The sequence below is a fragment of the Carlito syrichta genome, unplaced genomic scaffold, assembly GCF_000164805.1.
Source record: "Carlito syrichta isolate Samal-C Ts95f unplaced genomic scaffold, Tarsius_syrichta-2.0.1 Scaffold313978, whole genome shotgun sequence".
In the NCBI taxonomy this organism is placed as follows: Eukaryota; Metazoa; Chordata; class Mammalia; order Primates; family Tarsiidae; genus Carlito; species Carlito syrichta.
In genome coordinates this window covers 146400-161929 of record NW_007258074.1, presented here as the reverse complement: position 1 = coordinate 161929, position 15530 = coordinate 146400, and the positions used below count along the sequence as shown (strand labels likewise).

At 36.8% G+C, this 15530-nt stretch overlaps 1 protein-coding gene across 3 annotated transcripts in view; it reads left to right on the top strand.

The window, feature by feature from the left end:
* The window catches only part of NF1 (neurofibromin 1), a 200159-nt gene that overhangs the window by 151694 nt on the left and 32935 nt on the right, over positions 1-15530 (top strand). For all 3 annotated transcript variants that reach the window (XM_021718895.1, XM_021718894.1, XM_021718893.1), the window contains 10 exons: positions 131-471; positions 4097-4299; positions 8000-8193; positions 9772-9912; positions 10038-10317; positions 10765-10979; positions 11410-11471; positions 11615-11729; positions 12267-12368; positions 14140-14280. In XM_021718895.1, coding sequence (XP_021574570.1) covers positions 131-471; positions 4097-4299; positions 8000-8193; positions 9772-9912; positions 10038-10317; positions 10765-10979; positions 11410-11471; positions 11615-11729; positions 12267-12368; positions 14140-14280 — 1794 coding nt within the window. The remainder of the gene's footprint in view (positions 1-130; positions 472-4096; positions 4300-7999; positions 8194-9771; positions 9913-10037; positions 10318-10764; positions 10980-11409; positions 11472-11614; positions 11730-12266; positions 12369-14139; positions 14281-15530) is intronic.

Genomic DNA, 15530 nt, shown 5'->3' with positions numbered 1-15530 from the left:
TGGTTACTCTTTCCTAAATGGCAAACCTAGTGTTTTGTTTGGTTGATTGGTTGGTTTTCAGTGCCTCTTAGAATTCTGCATAATGGAATCTAATTCTTCTCCACTCCACCCCCTCACCACCACTTTCCAGGTTGGTTCTACTGCTGTTCAAGTAACCTCAGCAGAGCGAACGAAAGTCCTAGGGCAATCAGTCTTTCTAAATGATATCTATTATGCCTCGGAAATTGAGGAAATCTGCCTAGTGGATGAGAACCAGTTCACCTTAACCATTGCAAACCAGGGCACACCGCTCACCTTCATGCACCAGGAGTGTGAAGCCATCGTCCAGTCTATCATTCATATCCGGACCCGCTGGGAGCTGTCACAACCTGACTCCATCCCCCAGCACACCAAGATTCGGCCAAAAGATGTCCCTGGGACACTGCTCAATATCGCATTACTTAATTTAGGCAGTTCAGACCCAAGTTTACGGTAGGTTTTTTAAAAATTCACTTCAACTTTATTTGGAGTTTGTTGCTTTTAAAATGAGGCCACTTAATAAACATATAAAGAAAGCAGCCTCTACCTTAATACTGTAAATTGGAAGGTATGTAGTGTTGGTTAACCAGTGTGACCTCATCAGGTTGTGGAGTATTCACATGAACTGTGGAATTCTGAGTAGAGTGATTCACACAAAACCAATGTATGTTCTTTCTCCAAGAAACATTCATCTAAAACAGACAACAAAACAGATTTTTTTTCCAAAGAAAATGTCCTTTTTAAAAAAGGCCTGTGTTTCTTCTTCTCTGAGTCCTCTAAGTTTTTGCATGCTCAGAAGTATATTACTATTAAGTTTCCTAGCAGTCAAATCTAATGATCATTATTTGACAAAAGAAGGCCTAATGTTTAATAATTCAGTGACATTATTGCAGACTTTTTACCCATGTCACTCTTTTTTTTAAGATTAAGAGATATGGTTTATTTAAAAACTAAATTAGAAAGAGAGAAGAAAAGGGGGTTCACCTCCCCAAAGTAAGGGAGGTGGCCAAAGCTTAAGAAAACATGCCCTGGCCATAGCTCAAAGAACACATGGCCACACCATAGCTTAGCCTACTCATGTCACTCTTAATGGAATTCTTGAAATACATTTTTGGGGTTTTTTGTTTTTGCTTTTATTTTTTTTGGAGTTGGAGTTGGATGATGCCCAGGCTAGGATGCAGTAGCACATGTACGGCCACCACAGCCTCGACCTGCTGGGCTCAGGTGATCCTTCTGCCTCAGCCTTCCAAGTAGCTGGAACTACAGTCACACGCCACCAAACCTGGCTAATTTTTTTATTTATTGTAGAGATGAGGTGTTACCAAGTTGCCCAGGCTGGTCTCAAATCCCTGGGCTCAGGCAATCTTCCTACCTCCACCTCCCAAAGTGTTGGAATTACAGGCATAAGCCATTGCGCCCAGCACTTAAAAGAAATTTTAAGACAGATATCAATGTTATCTGAACAGAGTATATATAATTGGTTCCATTTTGGCTTAATAGTTTGAACATGTCCTTGGAAAGAACATGGCCTGTGGAGCCCATAGATTTGGTTTAAACAGATCTGCTACTTTCTAGCTATGGGTGACTCTGGACAAGGTACTCAAGTTCTCTGAGCTCTAGTTTTCTCATTTGTAAAATAACGGTAACAGTGCCTTCCTTATATGCCGATAAAAAATTAAACAGTATGTATGGTAGTCGTATAGCAACCTAGGAAATAATTTGTGCTTAGTAAATAGTACTGTCTTCCCCTACCCTTCCCCTCCCTGCCAACATCTCTTGGCACTCCTCTCTTTTCTTCTCTTTCCTTTTCATGTTAGGATTATTCTTGTCTCATATACCTTAGGACTATCAAGATTTTTACAGATATAAATTCTTAGCTTCAGAAAATTTTCTCTGGGTATAACAGCTCAGGTTTTATAGTGGATCTTTTAGGATGCCAGATTCTCCTTTACTTAAAAGGAAGGGGAAAAAAGGAGAAAAAAAAAGATTTTTTTTTCCTGGACGGGCTTCATGGATCCAGAAATTGCATATAAAATTTTGTATATGCTTAGCTTTCAGAGGAATCTCAGAGGGGTCTGTAACAACACCCATAGGTTGAGGAAATCCAATTCTTTTTGTTTGTTTGTTTGTTTGTTTTTTGAGGTGGAGTCTCACTCTGTCACTCAGGCTGGAGTGCAGTGGCATGCTCCCGGCCACCACAGCCTTGACCTGCTGGGCTCCAGCGATCCTTCTGCCTCAGCCTTCCATGTAGCTGGAACTACAGGTGCGCACTACCACACCCGACTAAGTTTTTATTTATTATAGAGATGAGGTCTTGCCAAATTGCCCAAGCTGCTTTCAAACCCATGTGCTCAGGCAATCTACTCTCCTCAGCCTCCCAAAGTGCTGGGATCACAGGCTGAGCCACCAAGCCCAACCTGAGGAAGCCCAATTTTTTATAGCTGTTGAAATATACAGAGTAAAAGTTAACATCAAAATAGTATAACTTAAAATTTCTAGGAATTAGTAAAAGATGTAAGCTGGGTATGATGGCATATAGCTATAGTCCCAGCTACTTGAGAGGCTGAGACAGGAAGATCACTTGAGCCCAGGAGTTTGAAGTTTCAGTGTGTTATGATTATACCTGTGAATAACTACTACACTCCAGCCTGAGCAATATATTTAAGATCCTGTCTCTAAAATTAAAAAAAAAAAAAATAAATTACATCAGTATTCTTGTTTTCAGAAAATGGAGTTTTGAACCTGACTTTAATTTCTAGCTCAAAGTTCTTCACAGAAAAATGCTAACAGACCAGGCGTAGTGGCTCACACCTGTAATCACAGCACTTTGAGAAGCCAAGGCAAGACAATTGTCTGATCCCAGGGTTTCGAGACCAGCCTGGGCAACTTGGCAAAACCTCCTCTCCACAATAAATTTTTTAAAAATTAGGAGTAGTGGTGCATGCCTGTAGTTCTAGCTACTTGGAAAGCTGAGGTGGAAGGATTCCTGAGCCTAGCAAGTCAAGGCTGTGGTAGAGTGTGCCACTGCATTCATTCTAGCCTAGGCTTCAGAATGAGACTCTGACTAAAAATGAAAAAGAAAAATGCTAACACTCTTCTAACAATTAGTAACCTGGGTGAACACATTCTGTTCTCTAGTAAACTGAAGCCATGTGACAGCTTCAGCTTTTTGCTAAAGCGTGTCCTCCCAGAGAAAAAGCCTTTAGGGAGACTTACATTTCAGTGACTCTTTTCCCTGTATGGTTGTTGCATAAATATATTAGCATAATGTATGCTCAGAAGTAAAGAAAACCTGAAATTTGCTGAGCGGTCAAACTATTTTTTTTGCTAGATAGGGAAGAAAAATTAAAAATTTGTAAGTGTGACTGAGTTTTTTAGGCTATCTTTAAGTTAGTTAAATATATTTTCAACATTTGTAAGTGAACTTTGTCTTCATGGAACCTAGATATTATAGTTTTTTGTTTTGTTTTTTGGTAGTTGTATATGATGTAATGAGGTCATAGAAAGAAAGATGGGGGACTTAGTTATAAGTTAATTTTATATTTAACCTTCCATTTGTAGGATTACCTGTAGAGCACTTAGAAGTAAATTGAGCAGATGCTAACTAGAGATTTTGACATTCTAATGTGATGCAAGTCCATCTCATTTTTCTTCTTATGTTCCCCATTACAACTGGATCTAGCAAGAGAGGGAAGCACAATTTGAATTGTGGCTTTACTAAAAACACGATGTGTCTTATCCTGGCTTGCTTTCTACTGATCTGCCTTAGGACCATGATCCTCTCATAGCTTATGTCCCAGTGAAATGTCTTTTAAGAAGGCCTACATCCCTATCTTAGAAGCCTCACAGTGCATTTATGGGTATGTCAAGAATCTCCCTTCTTAAAAAAATCCCTGAATGATCAAGGGGTATTTTATTTTTCCATAGAATCATAACATCTTATTTCTAATTGACTATAAAGTTTTAAAGTAGTTGATCATGCTTTGTAATAAAAATCACAAGTTGAATGTTATTAAAGTACTTTGCAATTACAAGGAAAAATATGTTTTAAAACAACTTCATTTGTGTTTTCTCCTAGGTCAGCTGCCTATAATCTTCTGTGTGCCTTAACTTGTACCTTTAATTTAAAAATCGAGGGCCAGTTACTAGAGACATCAGGTTTATGTATTCCTGCCAACAACACCCTCTTTATTGTCTCTATTAGTAAGACACTGGCAGCCAATGAGCCACACCTCACGTTAGAATTTTTGGAAGAGTGTATTTCTGGATTTAGCAAATCTAGTAAGTAATGGTAATTTTCTTGAATACTAACAGTGATTCTTAACAAAATTCAAAAGAAACCATTTTATTTCAGAATTTTCCAGTGAAATATTCTACTTATTATATTTTTACTTTTTTTTCTCTTCTGATTTTATATCTGTGATACCCTGTAACTGAAGGAACTTCCTGGTAGGCCACATTGAGAAATCCACCAAAATTCTGGCAGTAAAAGCAAGGTGGCAAAGATTTTGGTATCTTACATACCTCTGAACCACTTACAAAGTATTTTTTTCATTGTTTTAGTTTAATTAGCTTCAGCATTTCTCTTCTTAGCAGAAAATTTCACATGAGTAAAGTATCCATGTTGTCTCCTTAACTGTAGAGAAATAGTAATTTTTCTTCTCTTCATATTGGCTTTGAACTATGATTGTGTTATGCATGTAGAGTTCATGGAAAAGTGTGGTGGCACATAATACAGAATCCAGAGTCATTCCTGACTTGGCTGTAATAAATCTCATAAATCTGACGTGTATTCTATATATCTGTCTGTCTTCATATCTTGTAATAGGATCAATGTTGATCTTCTCCCAGCTTATTTCCTGGCCTTTTCTTCCCTCTCCTGCATAATACATAAAACTTCTTTTTATGAATTCAAACACATTTCTTTATTTTTCTGTATTAGATAATTGAAAGCTTTAACTTCATCAAGACTAGGTCACTATGTACATTTTTTTTTAAGGAAGAGGTGTAGAAATACTGCCTGGGCATGGTGACTCACGCCTGTAATCCCAGCACTTAGGGAGGCTGAGGTGGGATAATCACTTGAGCCCAGGAGTTCAAGACCAGCTTAGGCAGCATAGGGAGACTTTATCTCCACAAAAAATTTAAAAAATTACCCTCGCATGGTGGCAAGCACCAGCTAGTCTGGAGGCTGAGACAGATGGATTGTCTGAGCCTAGGAGGAGGTCAAGGCTACTGTGAGCTGGAATTACACCACTGTATTCCAGCCAAGGTGACAGAGCGAGACCCCATCTCAACAGCAACAATAACAACAAAAGGAATATAACAAAAAATTTGGAAGACTAACAAATCAAAAAGATGAAGCTCTATTGGTACATGTTAATATAAGAAAAGATTTTAGTGAATGGACAGGCATATTGTGTTTCTGAATGAACAGTTTTTCCCAAATTATTGCAAATTTAATGCAGTCCCATCAAAATAGCCAGCGGATTTGAGGATTGAGAAGGGAGATAGAACTTTAAAAGATTCTAAATTCTACTTAAAAGTATAATAATAGCTAAGAAAATAGAGAAAACAGAAAGATTGGATATTACAATGTCTGAACACTTTTTAAAAATTAATGTTCAAGAATCAGCATTCAGATCAATGTAAGAGAAACAGATTGGTAAAGAAGAATCATACACTGATGGGGGAGAGAGGAAATCATTTAAGAAATGAGAATGGGAAATGAATTAAATTATATCTTCATCTTCACCATATGTTACAAGATACCAAATAAGTTCTGCCTGTATTAAAGAGTTGAGTTGAAAAACTTGGAACCATTAAAAAGAGAGAGAGAGAGAAACAAGTGAATGTTTCGTTGCTTTCCAGATGAGTAAAGACATACAAAGCAAAAAAGTGAAAGAAGTAAACAAAGGAAAGGGTGAATGAATCTGCATATATGAAACTTCAAAATATCTTTGCTATAAATAAACAAATAAAAATGAAAGATAAATTCAAAACTGGGAAATATACTTGGAACAATGTGATAAAAGATTAATATCCTTAGTCATGATGCATTATTATAGATTAATAAGTTAAGTGGATTAACAGTAGCATGCAGATCATGCTAAAAAAAAAGAATATATTTTAAAAGTTCAATTTAAAATCAAAGAAAAGCAAATATTTAAAATCAAAGAAAAGCAAAGTGAAAGAATAGTGAGATTACCTATTCAGCTGATAGTTTGACAAAGTTTTTTTTTTAAATCAGTCCTGATGGTCTGATAGAATTGTGAGCCTGGGCGGTTTTTCCAGAGTGCCATTTGTTTAGAAATGGACATCAAGACCCTTAAGACTGTTTATACCTTTTTGACCTCATAATTCCACTTTTTAGAATTTACACTAAGGAATTAATGTTAAGATCTTTATTATAGCATTATTTTTAATTTAAATGTTTTAATTGAGGTATATCTTGTCATCTGCAAAGTACCCAGATCTTAAGTGAACAACTTAATGGAGTTTTTATATGTGAATACATCGCGAAAGTGACTTCCATATCAAGATACAGAACATTTCCAGCATCCTGGACAGATCCTCTCTTGTCAGTCCCATCCCTTTACCAAGAGTAAACATTATTATGACCTTTATTGCCATATATTTATTTTGCCTACTTTAGAACTTCATATGACATTATTTATAATAGCAAAAACAAAAATTGGGACAGACCAAAAGTCAAACAATAAAGAACGGATTAAATTGTTGGATCTCCATATGATGGAATAATATGAAACCATTAAAAGTGTTTTTGATACAGTTTCAGATTGCTAAAAGAAAAAATTCTGGAGATGGATAATGATGATGGTTGTACAACAGTGTGAAAGTCCTTAATGCCACTGAACTGCGTACTTTAAAATGGTTAAATCTACTGAACTGTACATTTTAAGTGGTTCAAATGGTAAATCATATATTGTGTATTTTTTACCACTGTTTGAAAGATTGTCTTTGAGAATCTAGGTGAAGTGAGGAATTTTTGTACTGTTTTTGTACTTTATACATGTGAAACTTTTTCCAAGAAAAGTTAAGTTTTTGGAGAAGCTGGGCATGGTAGCTCATGTCTATAATCCCAGGTACTTTGGGAGGCTGAGGTGAGAGAATTGCCTGAGCTCACAGGTTCGAGACCAGCCTGGGCAACTTGGTGAGACCTCATCTCTACAATACATCAAAATATTAGCCGGGCTTGGTGGTGCATGCCTGTAGTTCCAGCTACTTGGAAGGCCAAGGCGGAAAGATCCCCTGAGCCCAGCAGGTCAAGGCTGCGGTGGCCATGCGTGTGCCACTGCACTCCAGCCTGGACAACAAAGTGAGACTCCAACTAAAGAAAAAAAAAAGAGTTTTTGGAGAATTTTTAATGTTGACTAAATAGCCTCAGTATAATGTTTAGTGAAAAATATTTAGAACATACTGCATATATGGCATAATTCTAATTTTTGGGGGGGAGCAGGAGTGGTTTATATGTGTATACACACAGAAGTGTGTATTATCTCTATATAATATAGAAGCCTGGGGAGAGAGATAAGATCATACGCCAGCATATTAATATCAATTTCATTTTTGTGATGAAGCTTTTCTTTTACCAAACTTTCTGTGATTACCCCATTTTCCTTTTATGGTATGAATAGAACGTAATTTTTTAACACAAAGGAATGACTAAAAGGGATAAGTATAATATAAGACAAAACTTTTCAGATATTGGCTTACTGGGACTTTTTGTTGTTGTTATTGCTTTTGATTTACTATTACTGGCTTTTAAAATTACTTTCTTAAAGACTTGTTGTCCTCCTTCACCTCTATCTTCAAATATATATTTGCCAAATCTCTTTTCACCAGGCCTGATTCTAGGTAATGGTCTTTACCTTTTCCCTTTTAAAAAATCTCAATTCTTTATATTAAAACAGCTGTTGGTGTAATTTTCATTCATATTCTAAGAGTGTATTTTTTCCAGGTATTGAATTGAAACACCTTTGTTTGGAATACATGACTCCATGGCTGTCAAACCTAGTCCGTTTTTGCAAGCATAATGATGATGCCAAACGACAAAGAGTTACTGCTATTCTTGATAAGCTGATAACAATGACCATCAATGAAAAGCAGATGTACCCATCTATTCAAGCAAAAATATGGGGGAGCCTTGGGCAGGTATTGAGTTTGCTCAAATATTTATCTAGTAGCTCCTTTGTTTAGATATTTATCTGGTGCCTGCTTTGAGCAAAACACTGCACTAGATACTGGGACTATAGCTGTAGAAATCACAGTTCCCTCCTTCAGAAAGCATGCTGACACCCACCCAAATCTTCATCTGGTTCAAAATTGTAAGTGTCTAATGCATGTCTCAGAGCCAGAGAAAGACTAGTTATTTTAACAGTCTTCTCCATGGCATAATTATATAGAACTTAACTATAGAAATCTGATGACATTTCTAGTAACTAGTACTTTATTCTAGTTCCCTGTACACTATGAGTGTCAGTAAATGTTTCTCAGTGATGTTATTTGGTACACTGCTTTCTTTATAGTTCTAGCATAAAAATTAAAATAGAGAATGTGATGTAACATTTTGGTTTGTTTCTGACAAGAATTATATATATCATTTCTTTTTTTTTTTGAGTTGGAGTCTCACTCAGTCGCCCAGACTGGAGTGCAGTGGCTGCTGCCAGCCACCGCAGCCTCGACCTGCTGGGCTCCGGCGATCCTTCCACCTCAGCTTTCCAAGTAGCTGGAACTACAGGCGTGCGCTACCACGCCTGGCTAATTTTTTTGATTTATTGTAGAAATAAGGTCTTGCCAAGTTGCCCAGGCGGGTCTCGAACCCTCAGGCTCAGGCAATTCACTCACCTTGGCCTCCCAAAGGCGCGGGATTACAGGCTGAGCCAACGAGCCCAGCCTATATATATCATTTCTAAGTAGTCACTTTAAAGAAGTAATGCCCTTACTCAAACAATGCTGCAAATTTTCTAAATAATCTTAAATGACTCTGGAACCAGTTTTATAGCCCTAGAAAATACCTTGGTACTTGATTCATTTCCTATATTTTAAAATAACTGTTTTGTATTGATCATACATTACTGTCACAGAAGAATACAGAAAATACTTTGCAAGTGAATGAAAATCATATTTATAGAGATTTTGAATGCCAATCTCTTAATGGCCAAAGGAATCAAGTGAATATCCTCATCCTTTCTTGTATATTTTATGACAAATTATATTTACTGACAGGTCTGTAAATAAAAACTAATATTTTTGAGGCCTCAGGTAAAACATAATTTTCATGTTGATTAGACTGCTCCATGAGTATTTTTAAATTAAAAATTAAGTTAGAGGATCCCCTGAAACTACTTACTGGGAGTATATAGAAAGAAAAAAAAAATTAAGTTGGTAGAGGCTGGGCATGGTGGCTTATATTTGTAATCCCAGCACTTTGGGAGGCCGAGGCAGGAGAATCGCTTGAGCCTAGGAGTTCAAGACCACCCTGGGCAACATAGTAAAAACTGTCTCCACAAGCAATCAAAAAATTAATGGGGTGTGGTGTTGTATGCCTGCAGTCCCAGCTACTCGGGAGGCTGTGGTGGAAAGATCACTTGAGCCCAGGAAGCTGAGGCTCCAGTGAGCTACAGTGAACCCAGGCATATTCTAGCCTGGGCAACAGAGCAAGACCCTGACTCAAAATAAAAAATTGTTTAAAGAGTGATTAGAAGCATGTTATTTTCCTTCTTCAACTAGATTACAGATCTGCTTGATGTTGTACTAGACAGTTTCATCAAAACCAGTGCAACAGGTGGCCTGGGATCAATAAAAGCTGAAGTGATGGCGGATACTGCTGTAGCTTTGGCTTCTGGAAATGTGAAATTGGTTTCAAGCAAGGTAATCACTTTACTTTCTTATGAGGGGGTTTTTCCTTTTGCAATTAGTTGTTTTTAAATTAAACTGAATTCTTTTGCGTTAAAACTTTGTTTTAGTCCCATGTTTTTCAAAATTCTTCTTTACAGGTCATTGGACGGATGTGCAAAATAATTGACAAGACGTGCTTATCTCCAACACCTACTTTAGAACAACACCTCATGTGGGATGACATTGCCATCTTGGCACGCTACATGCTGATGCTGTCCTTCAATAATTCCCTTGATGTAGCAGCACATCTTCCCTACCTCTTCCACATTGTCACTTTTTTAGTAGCCACAGGACCACTCTCCCTTAGAGCTTCCACACATGGATTGGTCATTAATATCATTCACTCTCTGTGTACTTGTTCACAGCTTCATTTTAGTGGTAAGTTCCAGGAAAGGAACTTGTGTTTTACTAGTTCTTTTCTCCATTTTACTTTACCTGGCTAGCATAGATTATCTTATTTATGATGGTGCCTTAACATCAGCTTGCTAATCTGAACCTGCAGTAATGACATGAAATGTTATCAAAAAGAAAAAAAGTAAATTCCATTTCATATCAAGCTATAGTAAAGATTTCCTGGGCATATTTGTCATGTAGACTCTTGTAGTTATCACATATGCTAAATGCTCAGTGCCAGTTGACAGTGTTCCATTTGACACTAATTTGTAGATAAATGGAGCTAAAGCAATGAGGGTGGATTTAGGGAGCATGGTTATGTAACTTTTGATATGATATTCAAATTTTCTAAATTCAAACTGAAACACGGAACCTAATAATTAAAGAAATAATGTCTTCTAAGTCTTTACTTGTTCCTTTTTTCTTTCACAGAAGAGACCAAGCAAGTCTTGAGACTCAGTCTAACAGAGTTCTCATTACCCAAATTTTACTTGCTGTTTGGCATTAGCAAAGTCAAGTCAGCTGCCGTCATTGCCTTCCGTTCCAGTTACCGGGACAGATCCTTCTCTCCTGGCTCCTATGAGAGGGAGACTTTTGCTTTGACATCCTTAGAAACAGTCACAGAAGCCTTGTTGGAGATCATGGAGGTATATAAGGCAAAATGATAAGATTCTAAGATAAACTTTTTTAAAATCTAATACTGTATAGAAGAAATATTGGTTTGTTGTGCTGTTTTGCACTTAATGCTTATATAAAAACACTTTAAAAAGCCAGGTGTGGTGATGCATTCCTGTAGTCCTAGCTACTCAGGAGACTGAGGCGAGAGGATCTCCTGAGCCCAAGAGTTTAAGGCTGTGGTGAGCTGTGGTCATGCCACTGCACTCTAGCCTGGGCTACCAAGTGAGAGCCCACCTCAAAATAAATAAATACATACATACACACACACACATACACACACTTGAGTGTGTTACTGGTAACATATGTGTCATTTACTTAATGACATTATAAAAAACATTACTTAAATGTTTCTAAAAACATTGATGTATCTGTGTATATTCAGATTATCCCTTTTTCTAGGCATGTATGAGAGATATTCCAACATGTAAGTGGCTGGACCAATGGACAGAACTAGCTCAAAGGTATGTCCCAAATTAAATATAAGTTGTAAAAGTATGTGTATTTTGAAAAGATAGTTATTCCTGCATAACCAATATTTTAGTTTATAACCTAGTATATATAAACACAAAGGTCTTCATAAGTTTTGTGGATTTTCTAATTGCAGATTTGCATTCCAATATAATCCATCCCTGCAACCAAGAGCTCTTGTTGTCTTTGGATGTATTAGCAAACGAGTGTCTCATGGACAGATAAAGCAGATTATCCGTATTCTTAGCAAGGTACCTGTCCCTCTCTCCCTCCTCCCAAACATTTGTGGTTTCCATGTTGTAAAGCATATCTTTCATTTTTCTAAAAGATATCTAAATTTGAACTTAATAAAATATATGTTGCTTATTAAACCTTTAAAATTTTTATTTTGATTATTTTCTTTATTATAATTCTTTAAAGTGAAGAAACCCTCTCTAGAGATGTCTTTAAAAGAAAGTAAGTATTGTGTCTCTTTTGCTAAGCAAGTACTCTTAAATTTTTTTAGTTTTCAAAGCATTTAATTACATGGTAAGATTATGGCCATATATAGAATTATATATTTTATAATTACTATAAAGTGGCTGGCTTATATTAAATACAGTGTTGTAGAAATATCAAAAATAAGAAATCAAATGTACATTGAACTAGCTACCAAGATTACCGTAGTATTAGAAATAATTCTAGCACTTATAAGATAAATAAACATTCCTAAACTGATTCTGATATGCAATTTAGGATTTAATGTTTTATTTCAATGAAAGTAAATAAAGAATTCTGTTTTCCTAAAGGCACTTGAGAGTTGCTTGAAAGGACCTGATACTTACAACAGTCAAGTTCTGATAGAAGCTACAGTAATAGCACTAACCAAATTGCAGCCACTTCTTAATAAGGTAATTACTATATAGATAATGAGTTCATTCATTTTGGGAATGAGTGCTAAATGTTATTTTCTTTCAAAGAATTCAGAAAATAAAATATATTGAGAAGTTATAAAGGAAGAGCTATAGTTAAGGTAGAGCTCCTTAAAGTTTAGTTGTTTGAAGTAGTTACATTAGACAAAGGAGAAGCATGGATAGTGTGTCTTCAAGTGCTTGAAAGTTTTTGTCTCATCAATGTAAAGGAGAGAGAGATATATGTTCTTCATCTATTAAGTATTTACTGAGTATCTGCTATGTGCCAGTTACTGTTTTAGGTGCTGGAGAGATAGTACTGAACAAAGCCCAATAAAATTTCCTGCCTTCATGTAGCTTGCATTCTGGGGTAGGTGTGGAGATTGGAGAGTGGGTAGACAGTAAACAAAGTAAATAACATATATAGCATGTTAGTTAGTGATTATTACTATGGGGAAATGGAAAGCTGGGAGAAGTATACCTAATGATCATAACAGTCTGGGTGCTAAGTGAATAAAATGATGTGGTCACAGGTTTAGGATGAACTGAGCTCATCTCAGCTTTGTGCCCTCCAGTAAGTGACTTAACTATCTGGATATTGTGTTTCATATTAATAAAATGAATAAATTAGATTAGATAATGATATGGCATTACTTTTCCATTCTAAAAGTGTAAAATTCTGTGATTTGAGTACAAAGATATGCCAGACTTGGGAGAGATTACAAAGAAGTAAGTACCTATTATGTTGCTGGTTTGAGTTATATGTTCTGCAGACATCCTAATTTTATATCATCCAAAATGGTTCTCTCATCCCCATCTTATAAGTGAAAATGGGCTCAGAAGGGCTAAGTAACTCGCCTGAGGTCACATGCCTAAGAAGATTGACCATGACTCGAATGCAGTGCTGCCTGATTCTAAAGTCCACATGGTCTCCCATAGACTGCAGTGCTAAATAAGGATTACCAGTAATAAGTACTTTTAATTCAGAGCAGTAAGAGATCACTGTACTGGTTAAGAGTGACAAGAAGTTAAAAAGGTGGAGTTTAAACTGAAGTTAAAGAGCTAGATTGGCTTTTATGTAGGTAGAGAGAAGGGGAGAAAGCCAAAAGCCTTGAGCAGCAGAGGTGCAGCAGTAGGACGGTGCAAGAATACTAAGCAGTGGAGGCATGGCAGGCAGGCCATTTTCACTGTGGTAGAGACACTCCAAGAGAGCAGCAAGAGGGAAAATTATGAAGGATGGATAGACCTGACCTAACTTTCAGCATTGTTCAGAAAGGAGTTTGGAAATGGTCTGTTTTTAAGCTGACATGTAATGCGAGGAAAGCAGGACTTAGAACATTATTGTGGTAGTATGCACAGTGGATTGGAGTAGGGAGAAACTGGAGGCAAAAATAATCTACATTCGAAATAAAGATGAATGTGGTTGGCATGGGATAATGTCATTAGCGGTGAGGAAGAAACAACAGGTGCAAAAGAAACTACTCTAGAAGAGCCAGTAAACAAACCCCGAGGACCGGATTTGGGAATCAGAGACCAGGGTGAAGTCAAAGGAGACACCAAGGTTTAGCCCAGCTAGCAGTATCTTTTGTTATACACATTCTGTTCTCCTAAAAGCCACTTTTAGGAGATGAAGAGCTTGTCCATCTATTTATATTTCCCAGAAGAGAAAACATGGGGTAATTTGGGGGAATAACATCCTCTGATTCTGCGTGTATCTTGAACGAGACTGTTTCATGATGCATCTTACTAACCCATGTCATGTCTTTGTCAGGACTCCCCTCTGCACAAAGCCCTCTTTTGGGTAGCTGTGGCTGTGCTGCAGCTCGATGAGGTCAACTTGTATTCGGCAGGCACTGCACTTCTCGAGCAAAACCTGCACACCTTAGATAGTCTCCGGATATTCAATGACAAGGCAAGCAATTTTCCCTTGAAATTCCTACAATACCCACACTTAGTATTTCTCCCTCTTTCATTGTTGCTATTCTTTTTAAGTCAGAAGAAGTCCATAACTTAAGTATGAATTTCTATAATTCAACTTATTGTGAGTATAGTTCCTTATCAGCTCATAAAGAACATGACTGTATGTTTTCTGTATACAAATAGCAAAAATCAGTACTGGCCCAAGGCTAGTAAACAGAATAGGGATAAATAATACTGAGTAATAATAATAGCTCTCATACTAGGTCCTATACTTAGCACTATAGCATTATTTTTAATTTGCATAATCCTAAGGTAGAGGTTGGCATTCTCTACCACCCCCCATTTTACGAATGAAGAAATAACCTAAAAGAAAACTTTTTTTTTTTTTTTTTAGTAATCTATTTAATGAGAAATCGGTATAATGAAACCTGGGCACAGTGGCTCACACCTTTAATCCCAGTGCTTGGGGAGGCTGAGGCAGGAGGATCGCCTAAGGCCAAAAATTTGGGACCAACCTAGACCAGATGGGGGCAACATAGCAAGACCCCCATCTCCACAAAAATAAAAATAGATTTAATTAATAGTAGGTAAGGAAGTTGAGAGTCTAAAGGAAACTTTTGGGTATTTAATCTTACTATTTTAAAAAATATTTTCCTAATCTCTTTAAAATATACGAGTAGCACTCCTCTTAACATTTATCAACCTTGATTGGTGTTGGCTTTTAGTTCATAGGGAATAGAGGAGGGAATAAAATAGTATGAAGCTATATTCCTTCTGTTTTTGGAGAAAAATAGGAAGACTCTAGGAGAAAAGAGGAATTTTTCCAAAAGATAGAATGTGTATATGATGCAATTTGCCTGAAATGAAATTAACTGGGTAGAAAGAAAGGAAGAACAGACTCATGGTTTTAAGTGTAAAATTACTTGGTCTAAACATTGTTCAGTCTACCAGATGGAGTGTGGACCCAGAATAGCTGGGTATCTGGGAAATGTGGAAACAAAATTTTAGAGATAGAAAGAATCATGTTTATCAGTCAGAGCTCCATTTTACGAAATAGAAAGCAACTAAGAGTTAAGTTACTTGCCCATGTTCCTACATCTGGGTTGGAACTAGAACTTCTCTTTCCTAATTTCCATTACTCTTTTCTGGAGTAGACAGTAGTGGTCAGAGTGAATAACTAGCTATTGCATATTTGTATGTTAGGAATATTTGCAAATGAAGTGTTTGTATCTTAGGAGTACC